We start from the raw sequence: 20,411 nt of genomic DNA, 5'->3' as shown, positions 1-20,411 counted from the left end.
GGATGCAAGGGCTCCACGCCAACAGAGGCAAAGACAGACTGCCCAGATTAGAAGTTAAGGATTTCCCTATTAGCTAAAATGCAGTTTATGAAGATAGTGCCTGTTCCCTGTGGACAAGATTGAGAGAGAGCCAATAGGCTGTTAAGAAAGCCTTAAAGTACCTGTTTGTTTTCATTAATAAAGAACTTTGTTGAACCTTTAAGCAATCTAAAGACTCTGTTTAAGGAAATCCAAAGGCCTTTAATCTGAGGCAGCCCCGGCGTCCCGTTGGGCACACAGAATGTATGTCCTGTCTACAGTCATGCACAGGCCCAGCGTGCGACAGCACACCCACTAAACTACAAATCCCAGAAGGAGCATTCTCTAGTGTGATAAGGGCTCAGGTCATATGAGATCATTCATCCCAGAAATGTGTGTTATTCTGTGGCAGCAATGGGGACCACACAGTTTTCCAAATGTTTTTAGTCTAAAATTCCTAGAAGTTCCGATAATCAGACAATGGTGAGAAATGCTGGGAGTTGTAATTTAGCAACAACTAGCAGACCACAATATTTTTGCTCCTGCTCTACAGGGACTTGCCTGGGTGTTCTCAAATGGCCAGAGAGGATATCAACAGCTAAAGAAACCAGAGTCTTGACCCAGACATTCAATTGATGGATGTGTTGCGGTGGATTGTGGTCCCTGGTGAACAAAATCCGTTTTGTGTGTTGCTGGAGATTCTCTGTTATTTCTATGTTCCAGAACCGACCCTTGGGATTAAAAACAGCTTCTCAGGTTCAGTTAATCCTGTTTCACTTCCTGCCTGACATTTCATTTCTTATCAGTGGGTTTTTGATTAGGTCTGCTATTTACAGATCTGCTCCAAAGCCAACCGTCATTGTTATCACAGACTGTTGTGGCAGGATGGGAACCGTCTCCATGGGATAGAGCAACCGTTGGGAGATAGAGTCAGGCACGCCAAAGAGTTTGTCTTAACCGAGTGACCTTCTCCCTTCCCGATCACTTCATGGAAGGACTTAGAGAGCTAGCGAAGGTTGTTGGGGACTCATTGGTGACTTTCCTGCCTGAAAAAGTGGGCCTCAGGTGACAGATTTTGCAACATCACTAAATGCAGTGAAGCGTGAGGCTATTGGGTGAGATCAGGGCAATTCTCCTGAGATTTTGCTGCCTGTGTTAAAAAAAACAACAACAAGACAGTATTTTTTGCAAGTGGAACAACAACAACAAAACTTTATTTATATACTGCTCTAGTTCCCCGAGTGGTTTCCAAGTAATATCATCAATACATACAAAGCAAGCAACATAAACATAAAATTAACAGAAAAATATAAGCATAAACAATCACAAAAGCACATCTATATTTAAAATAATCCTGCCTGTTCAAGGCAATTTAAAAGACTAGGCCAAGGCTAGTGCAATTTATAGAGGGCCTGGGAAATTAGGTGCAATGCTATAAAAGGCAACAATAATAGGTAAAGTTTATGGCTGTTCATTTCTGGGACCTAATAGGAGCCAGTAACCTGAGTAATTGGTAGAAAAAGATATGGCCATATTCAACAGTATCTAGGCTGAGCTAGAACTAGTCATTCTCAAAGGCTTGTTTAAACCACCAGGTCTTCAGGCTCTTATGAAAGGAGGGGAGGGATGGGGTCTGTCTTATTTCTCTAGGAAGGGGATTCCAGAGGCGGGGGGCCACCACCAAGAAGGCCCTCTCTCTCATCCCCACCAGCCATACTTGTGACGATGGTGGAAGCGAAAGGAGGGCTTTCCCAGAAGATCTTGTACAGTACAATGGGGCTTGGTATCTGCTGGGGCTACGTTTCAGAACACTACATAGATACTAAAATCCATGCAATTATATAGATAGTGTAATAATGCTATGTCGATAATCACATAGTATAATAATGTGCCTTAAGGGCAATTTTAAGGTTGGCCATTTGTATTAAAAAAATATTTTCAGGCCGTGGTTGGTGGACTCCTTAGAAGTAGAATCTGTAGATAAAGGCCCCTTCCACACAGCTGTATAAAATCCACATTGAACTGCAATTTATTTATTTATAGCATTTTTACCCCGCTCTTTTCACCCCCCCCGGGGGGGGGGGGGGGCTCAGAGCGGCTAACAAAAGGCAACAATTTGATGCCACAATCAATAACACAGTATAAAACCTTAAGTACATACAGAATTAAAACAATAGCAATTAATTAACCAAATTATCATAACAGTCATTAAAACAGTCATTAAAACAATACGCAGTCTGCAAACCCACTGATAGAACAATAAAACCGTATCCTCATACATATCGTCTTGCCAGTCAATTTCCAGTCAAAGTGCTGCTTTATGTTTATTGTCTGAAAGCCTGGTCCCAAAACCAAGATTTTAATTTCTTCCTGAACGCCAGGAGGGATGGAGTTGATCGTATTTCATTAGGAAGCAAATTCCACAGGCGGGGGGCTGCAGCTGAGAAGGCCCTGTCTCTCGTCCCCGCCAGCCGCATTTGCGATGTTGGTGGGAGCGAGAGCAGGGCCTCCCCAGATGATCTTAAATTACGAGGTGGGACATAGAGGCAGATGCGTTCGGACAAGTAAGCTGGGCCAGAACCGTATAGAGTTTTATATTGCAATGTGGACTCAGATAAACCAGTTAAAAGCAGATATTGTGGATTATCTGCTGTGATATTCTGGGTTGTATGACTGTGTGGAAGGGTCCTCAGTGGGCTGACAGGAGGATTATTTCTTCAGTGTCCTCAAGGGAAAACTGTCGACTACTATATCTGTGTTGCTAGAGGCAGTTGCCCCACTTGTCCAAGGGTAGGGCAATTCTTTCATCTGATGTATAAACCATATAGATTATCTGGAAATTCCCATGTCTCACTCATTTAAACTAGGGGCCTCGAACTTTTTAAGCAGAGGGCCAGTTCACAGTTCCTCTGATTGTGTGTGTGTGTATGTGCGCGGACAGACTATAGTTTGAAAAAACATATGAATGAATTCCTACGCAAATGGCACATATCTTATTGTAGTGCAAAAACATTGAAAGAACAATACAAGATTTTAAATGAAAACAATTTTAACCAACATAAACTTACCAGTATTTCAATGGGAAGTGTGGACCTGCTTTCAAGTTACGGTAATTAGGATCGTTGTTGTTGTGTGCCTTCACATCATTTTAGAATTAGGGCGTCCCTAAGTATAAAGTTTAGGATGAGAGCCAGGTAAATGGCCTTGGAGGGCCACATCTGGCCCGTGGACCTACATTTGGGGACCCTGATTTAAACAATCCTTGAAAAGTCGAGCAAATGGAACAGAGAAGTGGAGACTATTTACAGTTTTCTCCATTGAGCACCACAGTGTTTTGATCTGGTCCTAAGCTGTTTTCTGTATCTCACGACCAAGAGGAGCAACCAAGATGTTTCCAGCCGAGGGAGCCGTGGGAACGGGCTGACCCCCTTTCTGTGATCTCTGTGCGTGCGTGCGTGACTCTGTGTGTGACATTCTTCTCCTCCTCCTTTTCCTCCCAACATCTCTGTTTTCAGCTCTTTCTGCGCTGCCCCCTCACAGCTGTCCACGATGCCACTCGGGAAAGGCTGGAAGAAAAAGGTGGAGGACATTTCCAGTGTCTACGACATCAAAGAGAAGCTTGGCGCGTGAGTGAAGGGAGACCTGGCAGGAGATGGGTGGGGTGGCACCGGGTGCCATGTGGCGCCTTGCCTGTTGCCCTCAGTTTGCGTCTGGCGCTTGCACTTGTGGAGTACAACTTCCAAAATCTGCCAGCCAACATTCTCAGTGGGAATACTAGATTGGAGATCCTGGAGACTATAGTTCAAAATAATAGCTTTTCCAAGCTCTGATTTTACCTTCTAATCCTTCCTATATTTCTGCTGATCGTCTTCTTCAGGAACCAGTGCCAGTCTCCTCTCTTTCTATGCAGGCCCCTTCTACACTGCCATAGACAATCCTGATTATCTGCTTTGAACTGGATTATATGGCAGTATAGACTCAGAGAATCCAGTTCAAAGCAGGTAATGCGGATTATCTGCTTTGATAATCTGGATTATATGGCAGTTTCCCTTCCTATCCAGTCACCCTTCACATGTGTGGGTTTCACTTTTGAATCTTCATGGTTTTGATTGATATGTTCTCTTTAGGAATCTCTAGATCCTCCAGTGTGATTGTTTAATCAATTCCTACCAAAGCTTACTATAGAGTTGTGCTGGAGGACATATATTTTCCTAGAGAGAATACTTCTCTGGGTATTTGTTGGTCCTCCAGATTAATTCAATGGTTACTTCTGGGGTAAATTGGCTACCAATTTTTGCTCAAGATGCCTCTTTGAGTATTCGTAGGACCGTGTGATTCTATGGTTAATGTTTAGTAGAAGTAGACCATAGAGTTGTACTGGAGGACATAGAGATGACTAGGGAGGTGTTTTCTCAGGTTGAAATAATATTTTTTTAAAAAATGCATTGTTCCCGCTTTTACGAAGGTCTTGTGCCCCTAACTCAGCAAATGTGGATGAATAACTGTTATCAATTTAAACCTGAAGCAAAAGCAGCAGAGAACCTAGTTGCACCTTTAAGACTAGCAAACGTTGCAGACTTGAGAATTCCACAGGAAACCTGCTTCTTTTTGATTTTTGCAATAGACTAGTATAGCTAAACTCAAGCCCCTTCAACACTATCCTATATCCCAGGATCTGATCCCAGATTATCTGCTTATCCCGGACTAGCCGTCCCCTGCCACATGTTGCTGTGTCCCACTCTGGTGGTCATGGGGGTTCTGTCTGGGAGGTTTGGCCCAATTCTATCGTTGGTCGGGCTCAGAATGCTCTGTGATTGTAGGTGAACTACAAATCCTAGCAACTACAACTCCCAAATGTCAAGATTCTATTTCCCCCCAACTCCACCAGTGTTCACATTTGGGCATATTGAGTATTCGTGTAGAGTTTGGTCCAGATCCATCATTGAGTCCACAGTGCTCTCTGGATGTAGGTGAACTACAACTCCAAAACCAAAGGACACTGCCCACCAACCCTTCCAGTATTTTCTGTTGCTCATGGGAGAACTGTGTGCCAAGTTTGGTTCAATTCAATAGCTGGTGGGGTTCAGAATGCTCTTTGATTGTAGGTGAACTATAAATCCCAGCAACTACAACTCCCAAATGACAAAATCTTTTTTTTTTTGAGTGAAGGACATACATTGGGTAGTTAGGTGTCTTGAGTCTAAATTTGGTGTCAATTCATCCAGTGGTTTTTGGGTTCTGTTAATCCCACAAACGAAGATTACATTTTTATTTATATAGATTATTTGGCAGTGTAGACTCAAAGAAGATAATCTGGGATCAGATCCTGGGATAGAGGGTAGGGTCGATCCAGCCTCAAAGAGATTTCCATTCACGTGATCAGACTGTGATTCTTTTTTTTCCCCACCTTGCCCCCTGAGCACAAATTTGGTAGTGTGGGCAAATGCAGCTGTATTTCTTCAATTCTATAAACATAATAATAATAATAATAATAATAATAATAATAAGTCCTAGACGCTTGGGAAGTGTTCGACTTGTGATTTTGTGATACAAAATCCAGCATATAGATCTCATTTACTGTGACATACTGTGCTTGTGTCAATAATAATAATAATAATAATAATAATAATAACAACAACCTTCTTTATTTATAACCCGCCACCATCTCCCCAAAGGGGACTCGGGGCGGCTAACATGAGGCCAAGCCCCAAAATAATACAACATAGTTAGACACAAAACAACAGAGAAATACATCATAACAAAATATATAAAATAACAAATAAAATAAATATAAAATAGCATAGTAAAATCACATCTCAGAATCATGGGTGCATCTAATGTATGTTGCTGTTGTTGTTGGAACCGAAATTAACGGGTTTCTTACAATCAACGGCATCTCAGAATGGAAGAAATATAGTATAGTAGTGCACACATTATAAACACATTGGCAAAAAGATGCTTTCCCCCTAGGCAAGCGGGCAGGAAAAGGTGACTTGTCTTGCTTTGCATTGTGCTAACATGTCGGGGATTTTCACACTACCCACTCATTTTAATCTGCTGCCCCAGGGCTATGGTATCTCACATTCAGCAGCCTCATCTTGGAGACTCTGCGTTCGATCTCAGTCTGTCTCTTAAGATGTACAAGAAGCAGCTGGGTCCCTTCCCCAAGAAAGCACTTTGGCAGAGAGAGTCAAGAGACCCCAGGAATTCTACCTTCCTTTGCATATGGCCTTCCCCATTGGCTGAGAAAGGCTCCCAGGCATCTCTGATGTAGAAGGGACAATAATAGATCTGGAGCCCAGGGAAATGAACTGGAGCCAGAGCAACCCATGGGTTAACCCTTTCCAAACCGAGATGCCAAATCCTTTCTTTTCTCTACACAGAAAACATCCATTGGCAGATGGGACGGAGAGGGTGGGACAGAAGCATCTTTTCAATTAAGCCATGGCTCCCAAGTTGTGGACTTGGTCGGGGATGAGGGAAGTTGTAGTCCCACAACTCTGGGAGATGTTGAGTGCATCTACATCGTGGAATGAATGCATTATGCAATCCTGGCAGTTGTGGCTTTGCAAGGTATTTCGTTTTCTCTGCCAAATAGTGGACCAGCTCCCAAGATTCAAAACACTGAGCCAAGGCAGTGCCAAACTGCATTAATTCTACAGTATGGACACTCCTGTTGACAGCAATGGTTGGCCAAAGGCAACACACAATGAACAGCCCTATGTAGATCTACACTGGAGGGCTTCCTGGGAGTTCTAGTGGCCAATTTTGAAATGGTCACTAGAGGTTCTTCATTGTGCCATCAGATCCCCTGGTGGCACAGGGGTTTAACCCACTGCGCCACCGGACTGGATGCCGACAGGTCACAGGTTCAAATCCGGGGAGAGCACGGATGAGCTCCCTTCTCTCAGCTCCAGCTCCTCATGTGGGGACATGAGAGAAGCCTCCCACAAGGATGGTAAAACATCAGAAACATCCAGGTGTCCCCTGGGCAACGTCCTTGCAGTTGGTCAATTCTCTCACACCAGAAGCAACTTGCAGTTTCTCAAGTTGCTCCTGACACGACCAAAAAAGTGCCATTAAAAATACCATGATTACATGAAGTAGGTCGCAGGTTCGAATCCAGTGAGAGCATGGATAAGCTCCCTTCTGTCAGCTCCAGCTCCTCATGTGGGGACATGAGAGAAGCCTCCCACAAGGATGGTAAAATATCAGAAACATTCTGGCGTCCCCTGGGCAACGTCCTTGCAGTTGGCCAATTCTCTCACACCAGAAGCAACTTGCAGTTTCTCAAGTTGCTCCTGACATGACAAAAAAAGGGCCATTAAAAATACCATGATTCCTTGAAGTAGGTTGCAGGTTCGTATCCAGGGAGAGCACGGATGAGCTCCCTTCTGTCAGCACCAGCTACTCGTGTGGGGACATGAGAGAAGCCTCCCACAAGGATGGTAAAATATCAGAAACATCCGAGCATCCTCTGGACAATGTCCTTGCAGTTGGCCAATTCTCTCACACCAAAAGCAACTTGCAGTTTCTCAAGTTGCTCCTGACATGACAAAAAAAGTTGTGCCATTAAAAATACCAAATCAACTTAATGCTTGATTCCATGAAGTAGTGAAGTACTAGCTGGCAAGGCTGTTACTATATGCAGTTTTGTTGCCCAAATGATCTCAGGGTGCATCTAGACCAGGCAGGCCCGTAGCCAGGATTTTGATTCGGGGAGGGCTGAGTTTGATTGGGGGGGGGGGCTGAGTCTGAGTGAAAGAGGGTCTACCCTAGCAAACCTTTTGTATCGTTACCCCAACAGCCCCATGCATATGAGATATATTGAGCATGGTGATCAGATCATGATATGAATAAACATAACAGTTTAAATAATGTACCAGTAAGACCTTCTCGCAGACCACCATGAGAATTTCAGGGGGGGGGGAGGGGGCTGAAGCCCCTCAAGCCCCCCTCCCCCAGCTACATGCCTGAGACCAGGGGTTCTCAAACAGCCGCGGAGCCCTTTTTGAAGCACAAGTTTTTTTGTGGAGCTCCAAGAAATATTTATATATATTACATTACATTACATTATATATAATGTATATATATCAGACGTGGGATGGCGCCAGAGGCAGATAGATGGGGAGTGTTTGTGTAAACTAATTCACACAGTGCAAAAAGGGAAATAAAGAACAATGCAATATTGAAAATGAAGAACAATGTTAGCCAACACAAACTTAACAGTATTTAAGTTGAAGACCCCCAGGGCCATCCAGTCCAAATCCCTTCTGCTATATAGGAAAAGCACAATCAAAGCACCCCCAAATGATGGCTGCCCAGCCTTTGTAACAAGAATAAGAATAGTAATAGCAGAAACCCCAAAGGCCATCCAGTCCACCCACCTTCTGTTGTGCAAGAAAAGCACAATCAAAGCACTCCTTGGCTGGTGGGAGGGAAATCGTTTTGGAAGAAAACAAAGTGAGTGAGGGTTCTGGATGGCGAGAGTATACATGTTACAAAGAGCACAGTTTGAGAATCCCTAATCTAGACTGTAGAAGTGGTGCAGTTTGATGCCACTTTAACTGCCATGGCATCATGGGACTTATAATGTGATGCAGCATCCTTTTTGGCAGAGAAGACTACAGAACTTGTAAAACTAACATTTATTTATTTACACTATTTCTACCCCGCCCATATCAGCTCGAAGGTGACTCAGGGTGCTGAACAGTCGGCACAATTCGATGCCATATATAAAATACATACATCAATAAAAATTGGAAAAAAAACACATCACAATGTATCTAAAAGGATAAAAAGAGTGAACAATAAAAATTATACCATAGCATCGAGTCAAGACATTTAAAGTGGTCTTAGAATGCATTAATTCCGCAGTGTAGGTCCCTCAAGAGACTACATTAATAATATAATTTTATTCGTGGTGATACCTATTTCTTGTTTTCCTCCAACTGTCTCAATTTAGCAGAGACACACTCAATTAATCTTCTGCTACCTGACTTTTTCAGCTGTTTATAAGATTTTCCAGATTCTTTTATCTCATCCCTCTTTCCCTTTTTTCATCAATATATTGGCAAATTGAGTTTAAAGTGCCATGGTGGTGTTGTACTCCATTAAGTCAGCATGGGGAAAAAGGAGAAGAGGAGTCAGAGATTTGCCCTTCGCAGTCGAATCAGGCAAAAGCAAACCGCTGCAGCCTCTCTTAACTTGGGTCTTCTTCCTTTATAACATTTGCCACCTTTGACCCACCTAATGCCTTTGTCTGACAGGGGGGCATTTTCGGAGGTCGTCTTGGCCCAGGAACATGGATCCCAGCGACTTGTAGCTCTCAAATGTATCCCCAAGAAAGCCTTGAGAGGCAAAGAAGCAGCTGTGGAAAATGAAATTGCTGTACTTAAAAAGTAAGTAAGTCAGTGAAATGAAAATGAAAATGAAATTGCTGTACTTAAAAAGTAAGTAAGTCAGTGGGTTCCTGTGTGTGTGTGTTTTTTTCTTTATCTGTCCTTCTGGAACCTTAAATGTTTGGCAACCAAAAGCAAACATTACTTGTTAAGACCCCCCCCCCCCCCCCCACACACACACACACATTCTGCTATTGTAAATAAAAGGAATAGGGTGGTACAATACCCAAAAAGTTTTACTAGTTATGTGTTCTTAGAGATGTGAATGTGCAGCAAGAAATAATTATTTCCCTCTGGGGGTTTTTTCCTTGGGAAAAAAATTGAAAAATGAATTGCAGTGTTGAATCAAACGTTTCAGTCATAGTGTCATATCCCCCCCCCCCAAATCCTAAAAACTATTGAAACAGGAATACTTGCACGAAACATGTGGAAGGAAGGAAGGAAGGAAGGAAGGTAGGTGGCAATGTACAGTTTACTATTGTGTTGTCGAAGGCTTTCATGGCCGGAATCACTGGAGTTTTGTACGTTTTTTAGGCTGTAAGGCCTTGTTCTAGAAGCATTCTGATACTCACAACCTCTGAGAATGCCAGCCATAGATGCAGGCAAAACGTCAGGTGAGAATGCTGCTGGAACATGGCTATACAGCCCGAAAAACTTACAGCAACACGGTTTACTATTATTGCAATGCCTGGGCTTGGTTTTCTTTTCTCAGTTCTTTTCATGAGGATGGGTGTTTAGGTCTGCTTGACAATAAGGAAGACTAAAAAAAGGCTCATTTCCTTCTGTTTTACTAGTGTTTCTTCTGTTTTTATTGGGATTTTTGCCCACTTTTAGTGCATGGCAAAACCAAAAAATTCTTTAAAATTCAGGACTATGAAGCTTGATTTTAACACAATATAATTATACATAATACATGTTATGGCAACAAGATTATGGCAACAAGAATGATTGACAACTGGAAAATAGAGGGAGAAACCGTGGAGGCCGTGACAGACTTTGTATTTCTAGGTGCAAAGATTACTGCAGATGCAGACTGTGGCCAGGAAATCAGAAGACGCTTACTTCTTGGGAGGAGAGCAATGTCCAGTCTCGATAAAATAGTAAAGAGTAGAGACATCAGACTGGCAACAAAGATCCGCCTAGTCAAAGCCATGGTATTCCCTGTAGTCACCTACGGATGTGAGAGCTGGACCTTAGGGAAGGCTGAGCGAAGGAAGATCGATGCTTTTGAGCTGTGGTGTTGGAGGAAAGTTCTGAGAGTGCCTTGGACTGCGAGAAGATCCAACCAGTCCATCCTCCAGGAAATAAAGCCCGACTGCTCACTGGAGGGAAAGATACTAGAGACAAAGCTGAAGTACTTTGGCCACATCATGAGGAGACAGGAAAGCCTAGAGAAGACAATTATGCTGGGGAAAGTGGAAGGCAAAAGGAAGAGGGGCCGACCAAGGGCAAGATGGATGGATGGCATCCTTGAAGTGACTGGACTGACCTTGAGGGAGCTGGGGGTGGTAACGGCCGACAGGGAGCTCTGGCGTAGGCTGGTCCATGAGGTCACGAAGAGTCGGAGACGACTGAACGAATGAACAAAATACATGTTATGTTCCTAAAGTAACAAAGTGAATTCCAATGTATAAAAGATCCTAAGGTTAAGGAAATATAATAGAAAAAAATTGGTGTGATTTTTCTAGAAATGTTGCCTTTCTAACCTATATTCTAAAAAAGAACCAGAGATTCAATGGCTATCCCACTGTTGCCTGTTTTGTTGAATGTCATATTCCCACATAAACCAAACAAGTTATAGCTTTGACACAAAGCTTTAGTCTGGCTTTGAATGAGGTGCCTTGCAGGATTTTGAGTGAAGCCCTTCCCAGTGATAGCGTAACTTTTACCGTGGGCCCTTGGTATCCACTGAGATTTTGTCCTGGGATGCCATGTGGATACCAAAATCCTTGGATGCTCAAGTCCCATTATACACAATGGCATGGTAAAGTGGTATCCCCTAGACAAAATAGTAAAACCAATGGTTGCTCTCCGGAATTAAAAAAAATCAAGCTGCGAATGGTTGAATCCATGGATGCAGAATCCATTGATATGGAGGGCAGACTGTACCACGATTCTCATTTTCATTCATGCATCTTTAGGTTTTATTACATTCAGTCAGAGTAGAAATAAGGATTCAAAAATATCATCCCTTTCCCCATCTCTTATTTTTTGTCAACTTCTCTGGTATTACAGGATTCAACATGAGAACATTGTGGCTCTGGAGGACATTTATGAGAGTCCTACTCACCTGTACCTGACCATGCAACTGTGAGTAGTGGCTTCTTGCATTGGGAATTTTACAGACTGGGTTGGAGGATTGATCCAAGATTGTATGAAAGGTGACTGAGCCTTTCTCATAGCACAACTACTATGTCTGCCAATTCCATACTAATTTTTTATTTAATTTGCTTCTGACACGATAAATAAAAATAAGGTAGCATGGAATTGGCATTATATTACAACCAGAGGTAATTTTCGACGGTAAGCAAACAGTATTTTGCGCCCCCCCCAAACCAATCACTGATATATATTTTCTGTTCATCGTGGGAGTTCTGTGTGGCATATTTGGTTCAATTCCATCATTGGTGGAGTTCAGAATGCTCTTTGATTGTAGGTGAACTATACATCCCAGTAACTACAACTTGCATACGTCAAGGTCTGTTTTCCCCCAAGAGCATCTCAAGAGCGCCCCCAGGCAAAATCAACTATACTGCAAATGCTTACTTTGCGTAATGGGTTGAGCTGCCCCTGATTACAACAAGGAGAAGGACAACCTGCTGGCCATGAGTCATGGTTGGCCCCTGGTTGATTTTTAGACCCTTGCCACTATCCCTATGGTATCTTACTCATTGCAGATGTAGCAAAACAAAACACATAAGGGATTCAGTGATGGGGTCGCATATGCCTAATGTTGAAAGGAAATGACAGTTTTGCAATGATAGTGAATTTCATTAGAAGTATGCCAGCTGGAGGTATATTGCACACCGTCTGAGTCTTATTCCATTCCTTTGAGAGACTTCAAAGTGATTTGTTTTGATCTGCAAAACTCATCAAGGCAGGATTAAACAAATAACTCTGAGTAATGTCTTATATGTGCCAGATTTGGGGTCCAACATAATACACACTCAAGCCCTCACAGGATGGGATGTGACTCACAGACGTTACTAACCCTTAGTTTATATCTCTGTAGCCAAAAGGTTTACAGTTTGAACAGGCACCATGGGGTAAACCCTAAGGTTAGAAGAGGACTAGGAGCCCCTGGTGGCACGGTGGGTTAAGCCCTTGTGCCGGCAGGACTTTTTTTTGTCATATCAGGAGTGGCTTGAGAAACTGCAAGTCGCTTCTGGTGTGAGAGAATTGGCCGTCTGCAAGGACGTTGCCCAGGGGACGCCTCGATGAATTGATGTTTTTATCAACTTTGTGGGAGGCATCTCTCATGTCCCCGCATGAGGAGCTGGAGCTGATAGAGGGCGCTTATCCGCCTCTCCCCGGATTCGAACCTGCGACCTGTCGGTCTTCAGTCCTGCCGGCACAGGGGTTTAACCCACTGCGCCACCAGAGGCTCCATGCCGGCAGGACTGAAGACAGACAGGTCGCAGGTTCGAATCCTGAGAGAAGCCTCCTACAAGGATGGTAAAACATCAAAACATCCGGGCGTCCCCTGGGCAACGTCCTTGCAGATGGCCAATTCTCTCACACCAGAAGCAACTTGCAGTTTCTCAAGTTGCTCCTGACACAACAACAAAAGAGGACTGAAAGGGCTCAGGAAGCAAAAGCACTTAGAGCAGTGGTTCTCAACCTGTGGGTCCCCAGGTGTTTTGGCCTACAAATCCCAGAAATCCCAGAAATACATTGCCATATAATCCAGATTATTATCTGCTTTGAACTGGATTATATGAGTTTACACAGCCATATAACCCAGTTCAAAACCATCTGAATTCAGAAACTGGATTACATAGCAGCGTAGATTGAGATGGGGAAACCAGGAATGTTTCTCCCACAATCCCATGGCCATGTTGTACTACTATGTTAATGTGAGTAGCAGGTAAGAACATTTGATGTTGCCATTTCTGTGCAATGGAAAACAGTAATGAGACCCAGCTCAATCCAGTGCCACCTTGTGACTAAACTTGAGAATTGCATTATCCACACAAAGTTAATATTAGGATTTCTTGAATTTGAGAAAGGGTGTTGTACATTTCCGTCAGATTAATCTTGGTACTGAGAATTATTCAGGATGCAACGTCATTGTCTCTCTGCCCTACAGGGTGACAGGAGGAGAGCTCTTTGACCGTATTATTGAGCGGGGCTACTATACAGAAAAGGATGCTAGCCAGCTCATCCGGCAGGTATTGGAGGCTGTGAACTACCTACATGAGCTGGGCATTGTACATCGGGATCTTAAGGTGAGACTGCAGAGGACACGGGGATGCTTTGGAAGCTGCCTATGGATCCAGAGTTTGGAAAGGTTTATTTCTGGAGGATTCACAGGATCCTCTAGAATTGGCATAATTCGTTTTTCAAAACTCTACTTCTGTACTTCCCTTTGACTCTCCCACCTTTTAATTCTGCCTTGAAAATGCTCTCCATCTCAATGTCATATTCACATGATTTCATGTGTCTGTAGTGAGTAACACACTTGTTTGCTCAGCATGTGTCCTTGAAAATCATGCATGCACAACCCAATTGTTTCATCTTCAAGGACCTTCAGCAGAGCTAATACACTGTGTAGCCCACATTTAGTGGGTTTGAAATCCAGAGAGTAGCAGAAGTTACCCTCTGGGTGATTCAAGGCGGTTTCCAACAAATCAGTAGATATAAAAACATAATACAGATTAAAACAAAAGCAATAAAAACAACATCATTAGCGTCTCATTATCAAGCATTGTCCAGTTCCATTGTCAAATCATTCGTTTTCCTATATTAGCTACTCTGCATTTGTAAACACTTGCTCGAACAGCCATGTTTTAACTTGCCTCTGAAACGTTAAGAGGGAGGGAGCAGATCTAATCTCCCTAGGGAGCGTGTTCCATAGCCGAGGGGCCACTACTGAGAAGGCCCTGTCTCTCGTCCCCGCCAAACGTACTTGAGACGAAGGTGGGACCGAGAGCAGGGCCTCCCCAGATGATCTTAGAGTCCTCGATGGTTCGTAAGGGGAGACATGTTTGGACAGGTAAGTTGGGCCAGAACCGTTTAGGGCATTATAGGCCAAAGCCAGCACTTTGAATTGGGCTCGGTAGCAGACCGGCAGCCAGTGGAGCTGGCGCAACAAGGGGGTTGTGTTCCCTGAGTGCCGCTCCTGTTAGCAACCTGGCTGCTGTTCGTTGGACTAGTTGAAGCTTCCAGACCGTCTTCAAGGGCAACCCCATGTAGAGAGCATTGCAGTAGTCTATACGGGATGTAACCAGAGCGTGGATCCTAGCTTCCAGAATCCTCACCAGCACAATCTTGATTATGTTGGTGGGGGAGATTTTGGCTGTTTTAATCCAAAACATTATTTTTTATTATTAAAAAAAATCAATTTATAGAACAAAAAAGAAGAAAAAGCAAAAAAAAGGGGGGGGGGGTTATTGTTAGTAGATTAAACCATGACAAATATTAAATATGTTGCAAAAGAAGATGGAAGGGGGTAAAGAAAAAGAGGGACTATTATCTATGGAGTTTTCTTAATGTCCTTATTACATTGCACTTTTTATTAGAGCTTTTTTCCCTTTTTAATGCAATTATTTATTCATATCAGTTATAAAGATTATATAAAATTCCAATTTTTTCTATTTCTAGTTTCAACAGAAATTGGTACTGGAGACTATTATTTTTATAGAGATGATGGAATGGGAAGCTTGGTGGGAATGCCTTTTGATAGACTACACAAAGTTTGTGAACTTCCACACAGCTGTATAAAATCCACATTGAACTGGATAATATGGCAGTGTGGACTCAGATAATCCAGTTAGATATTGTGGATTCTCTGCCTTGATATGGCTATGTGCAGGCCTGTAGCGAGGGGGTGATTTTAGGGGTTCAACCCCCCCCCCGAAATGTTTCAGATTTTTTTTTAAAAAAAACCTGGTTAAACAAATCCCCATGCTAAGTCTATGAGATGCAAAAAATTAAGAATCCTTCCAGAACTGTAAGCACTATCTCAAGCAAATATTGACAATTTATTCACACTGTCATTACTTGCAGCAATAGCCGATGTAGTGAAGCATCCAAGTTGGGGGGGGGGGGTGTTGAATGCTCTCATTAAGGAGGCCAGACTTGGTGGAGGTGGTTGACAGGGGCGGAGCTGCAGGCTATTGAAGGCTGCTCTGCCCCCTGCTGTGCTCTTTGCTTCAGCGTGAGCTAGGAGGCAGGTTTCAATCCCACCCACCCCAAAATTTTCAACCCTCCCCGAAATTTTCAACCCCCCCCTGAAATTTTCAACCCCCCACCCCCCAAAAAATTGTCAACCCTCCCTGAAATTTTTTTCTGGCTACGGCCCTGGCTATGTGGAAGAGCCCTAAGATCTGAGGGATTCAGATTCTCCATTAGCCTTTGAAAATCTTTGCTCGCTGCTTCCCAGCTTCACCTACCTTCCATGTTTTCTGGAGAGATTGATAAGAGATGACTCCACATGTACACTGTTCCAAAGCCAAATATATCAGTGTGATGCAGGTAACTTCATTCTGTTTTGTTCTCCCTTCAGCCTGAAAATCTCCTCTATGCCACTCCATTTGAGGATGCCAAGATTATGATTACAGATTTTGGGCTGTCCAAGATTGAGGCTGATGGGATTATGTCCACCGCTTGTGGTACACCTGGTTATGTGGGTGAGTGTGGCCTTGAACAAGGATAACATTATTGTAGGTTGGGGAAGGGAGTACACAAGATGGTGTTTCTCTTGTAGTATATCTCCTGCCTCTTCTGGTGAGGTCCTTCTTTTTAAGTACGTAAAAGCAGAAATGCAGGAGATCAGCAGAAGTGCAATGTAGTGGTTTGAACATTAGACCATGACTCTGGAGACCAGGGTTCAATTCCATGTTCAGCCATGAAAACTACTGAGTGTCCTTAGGTGAATCCCACACTCTCAGCCATAGAAAATCCCGTGGTTCAACCACTTTAGAGTCATAAATTGGAAACAACAGGAGGGCACAACAACAACTCAAAAGTACTTCCTTCTGAATACATTGGGAGCATCGCTATGAAGAGGGAAGCTCACCTTGAATGTGGGAGCATAGTCGGTGTAGAAGTGAAGCTTGAGAGATTCAGGTTCATGTTCTGTATTGAAACTGTCTGGGTGAGCTTTAGCCAGTCACTCCAGCTCTCAGCCTCTCCTAACTCACATGATTTCTGCTGTGAAGATCAAGTGGGAAATATCAATCAATCATAGAATCATAGATCTGGATGGCCTCATGGGCCATCCAGTCCAACCACCTGCCAAGAAGCAGGAATATTGCATTCAAATTACCCCTGACAGATGGCCATCCAGCCTCTGTTTAAAAACTTCCAAAGAAGGAGCCTCCACCACACTCGGGCAGAGAGTTCCACTGCTGAACGGCTCTCACAGTCAGGAAGTTCTTCCTCAAGTTCAGATGGAATCTCCTTTCTTGTAGTTTGAAGCCATTGTTCCGCGTCCTAGTCTCCAAGGAAGCAGAAAACAAGCTTGCTCCCTCCTCCCTGTGGCTTCCTCTCACATATTTATACATGGCTATTATATCTCCTCTCAGCCTTCTCTTCTTCAAGCTAAACATGCCCAGATCCTTACGCCGCTCCTCATAGGGCTTGTTCTCCAGACCCTTGATCATTATAGTCACCCTTCTCTGGACACATTCCAGCATGTCGATATCTCTCTTGAATTGTGTAAATCAATCTTTATTACTATCCAAAGACCCAGTTTTGCTCAGCAGGGAAAGTGCACAGCAGATAAACATATATATTCATTTATCATGCCAGGAGCTAACCAAAACAGTTGTATTGCATTAAAAACAAACAAACAAAACACAAAGTTTGCAGACTTGGTATTCTATTAAATGTCCTTTGACCAGTAGCTGGCCATTTGGAATGCCTCTGGTGTTGCTGCAAGAAGGTCCTCCATTGTGCATGTGGCAGGGCTCAGGTTGCATTGCAGTAGGTGGTCTGTGGTTTGCTCTTCTCCACACTTGCATGTCGTGGACTCCACTTCATAGCTCCATTTCTTAAGGTTGGCTCTGCTTCTTGTGGTGCCAAAGCACAGAATGTTCAGCGCCTTCCAAGTCGCCCAGTTTTCTGTGTGCCCAGGGGGGAGTCTCTCATTTGGTATCAGCCATTGATTGAGGTTATGGGTTTGAGCTTGCCACTTTTGGACTCTTGCTTGCTGAGATGTTCCAGCGTGATCATAAACTGACAAGACCACTTAAAAACAGGACGAATGCAATGCTAAATGCATACGAAGAAGAGTAAAATTTCAACCTGGGTCTAATACAGGAAGTTGTCTTATCCTGGCTACCTCAGAGAGAAACTTGGCAATAGCCAAGGTCACATGGGGGAAATTGTCATTTAGTAAAAACTTTACATGGAATTGGGTTGATCTCCTAGGTAGGTTGCTCAGTAGTGGGTTAATAAGATGTAGCTGAGCCTGTCTGTAAAAACTGCAGCACAATAAGATGTGATACATATATTCAACATCTTAGGGCCCTTCCACACAGCCTTATATCCCAGAATTATCTGAGTGTGGACTCAGATAACCCAGTTCAAAGTAGATGCTGAGAGATTTTCTGCCTTGATATTCTGGGATATAGAGCTGTGTGGAAAGGCCCTCAGTTATTACACCATCAAAGACTTGCATTGTATGGGACTCCTGCAAATCTACCTCGAAGCACTTCGGATGGGAACACATTGCACCTTGTTTTGAAGAATAGACAGTGATACTTGGGCACTTTCAAGTTCTTAGGATAATTTGCTTCATGGAGAGACCCAGCATACTATATACTTAGGGCGCTTGAGGAACAAGAAACATATGAGTGAGAATGAAGCTCACAGAAAGGAATGTCCTGCAGTTTTTGATAGTGGAAGTGGGAAGTAGGGATATAGTATGCGTCCCACCACTTGATGGAGCCAGCATAGCATAGTGGTTCATGCACTGAATTACAACTCTAGAGAACAAGGTTCATAACCCCACTCAGCCATGAAAACCCACAGGGTGACCTTAGGCTACTGACACACATTTAGCCTCAGAAAACCCAATGATAGCTTCAACCTAGGATCTCCATGAATCAGAAATGACTTGAAGGCATGTAACAACAACAAGGTATATAAGTACACACACACCAGCGCTTGGGCTCATTGAAGGAAAGAAGGCATATTACTGCAACACTGAGGGCAAGTGCAAGGTTAGGAGACCAGCAGTATGTCACAAGGGATTGTAGTGTTGGTGGGGCAGGGTGGTCTACCATCCTGTAGGAGGGATAAATTGAGATTTACAATAAAGAACCCTGAACTTTCCCTCACTCTTGGCCATTGTATCTTCTGTAGCCCCTGAGATCCTGGAGCAGAAGCCATATGGAAAAGCTGTGGACTCCTGGGCACTTGGCGTCATCTCCTACATCCTGTGGGTATCTTTTCAATTTCCCTGTCACATCCGTAGCCTTAGAAGTGGCCTCTGTTTTGTTGTCTATACTCTGTGGGCATGTGATCTTATGATGCCTTTCACTCTGCTCCTCTGCAGGCTTTGCGGATACCCTCCTTTCTACGATGAGAATGACTCTGAACTTTTTAACCAGATTCTGAAAGCTGAATATGAGTTTGATTCCCCCTACTGGGATGATATCTCCGAGTCAGGTGAGTGGAAAATCTTGGTGGGGAGAGGGTTGTGGTCAAGGAGGTTGTTTTGAGAAAGATTGTTTTGTTTTGGAACAAAGAGGGACAAGGTGAAAAAGAGGTGCCACGGAATTGGAGGATAGAGTTGAGTGGAAAAAGTGCAGAAAGGAAAGGAAAAAAGAGGGTTGATTGTATGTGTGCATGTTTGCATCAATCTGACACTATAAAACCCATGCTGCAGAAACAGTCAAATGTGGCACTATCTTGGACCTTTCTTATCGTGATTGTAACCAACCACCCCTTAGTATTTTCTGTAGATTGAACGATTTTATTTTAATCCTCTCATTTCTAGTTTCTGATAGGAAATATAGACTAGAAATGTTTGGGCATTGTCCCTCAACAGTAGGAATAGCTGGTTAGTATTCTCTCAACCAATGCTCTCCAATATTTCACAAACAAAAATTGATTCACGTGAAGCCATTCAATATCAGAGTGTGGTTAGATGGCAAAAACCTGGTGGTTTTTTTTGTTTTGTCATGTCAGAAGCGACTTGAGAAACCGCAAGTCGCTTCTGGTGTGAGAAAATTGGCTGTCTGCAAGGTCATTGTCCAGGGGACGCTTTTGATGCTTTTACCATCCTTGTGGGAGGCTTCTCTCATGTCCCCGCATGAGGAGCTGGAGCTGATAGAAGAAGCTCATCCGCGCTCTCCCCGGATTTGAACCTGTGATCTGTCAGTCTTCAGTCCTGCCGGCACAGGGGTTTAACCCACTGTGCCACCGGGGGCTCCAAAAACCTGTTAATGAGGATGAACACACAATCTAGGAGAGTTTGCAGCAGTTTGCTCTTCTTTGAGCTTATTGGGAAGGATACACTTTTTTCCTTTCCTTTTCCCTGAGTGAATTGAGTAGAAGCTACTTTTGCACTTTGAATTAAGTTTATAGCAACTTAAGTAATGTAAGCACAAAAAGGGAAAGTGGAAGGAGACAAGAGAAACCAGGACACTTTAAAAATAGCTAGAAAAGTGGGACAACAAGGGATAAATGTTGGGGCATGTATTGGTCCCAAAGTTGTAGCTGCTGTGTCATTATTTTAACAATCCCAAATAGGCATGTGCCAAGACATCTGATGTACTTAGTCATCAATCTGTACTTTATTAGTTGCTCAGAGGGTCTGTT

The 20,411-nt window shown here is 43.4% G+C and overlaps 1 protein-coding gene across 4 annotated transcripts in view; it reads left to right on the top strand.

Moving 5' to 3' along the window:
* Nucleotides 1–20,411, top strand: part of PNCK (pregnancy up-regulated nonubiquitous CaM kinase) — a 53,722-nt gene that overhangs the window by 13,469 nt on the left and 19,842 nt on the right. For all 4 annotated transcript variants that reach the window (XM_060763164.2, XM_060763162.2, XM_060763163.2 and 1 more), the window contains exons 2-8: nucleotides 3,534–3,644; nucleotides 9,288–9,419; nucleotides 11,655–11,729; nucleotides 13,729–13,867; nucleotides 16,147–16,270; nucleotides 18,951–19,026; nucleotides 19,144–19,256. In XM_060763164.2, the coding sequence (XP_060619147.2) occupies nucleotides 3,568–3,644; nucleotides 9,288–9,419; nucleotides 11,655–11,729; nucleotides 13,729–13,867; nucleotides 16,147–16,270; nucleotides 18,951–19,026; nucleotides 19,144–19,256 (736 nt within the window). In that variant the 5' untranslated portion in view covers nucleotides 3,534–3,567. The remainder of the gene's footprint in view (nucleotides 1–3,533; nucleotides 3,645–9,287; nucleotides 9,420–11,654; nucleotides 11,730–13,728; nucleotides 13,868–16,146; nucleotides 16,271–18,950; nucleotides 19,027–19,143; nucleotides 19,257–20,411) is intronic.

Source organism: Anolis sagrei, chromosome 2 (genome assembly GCF_037176765.1).
Source record: "Anolis sagrei isolate rAnoSag1 chromosome 2, rAnoSag1.mat, whole genome shotgun sequence".
Taxonomy (NCBI): Eukaryota; Metazoa; Chordata; class Lepidosauria; order Squamata; family Dactyloidae; genus Anolis; species Anolis sagrei.
Note: the sequence above shows the minus strand (reverse complement) of the source record. Positions and strands in the feature narration are given on the sequence as shown.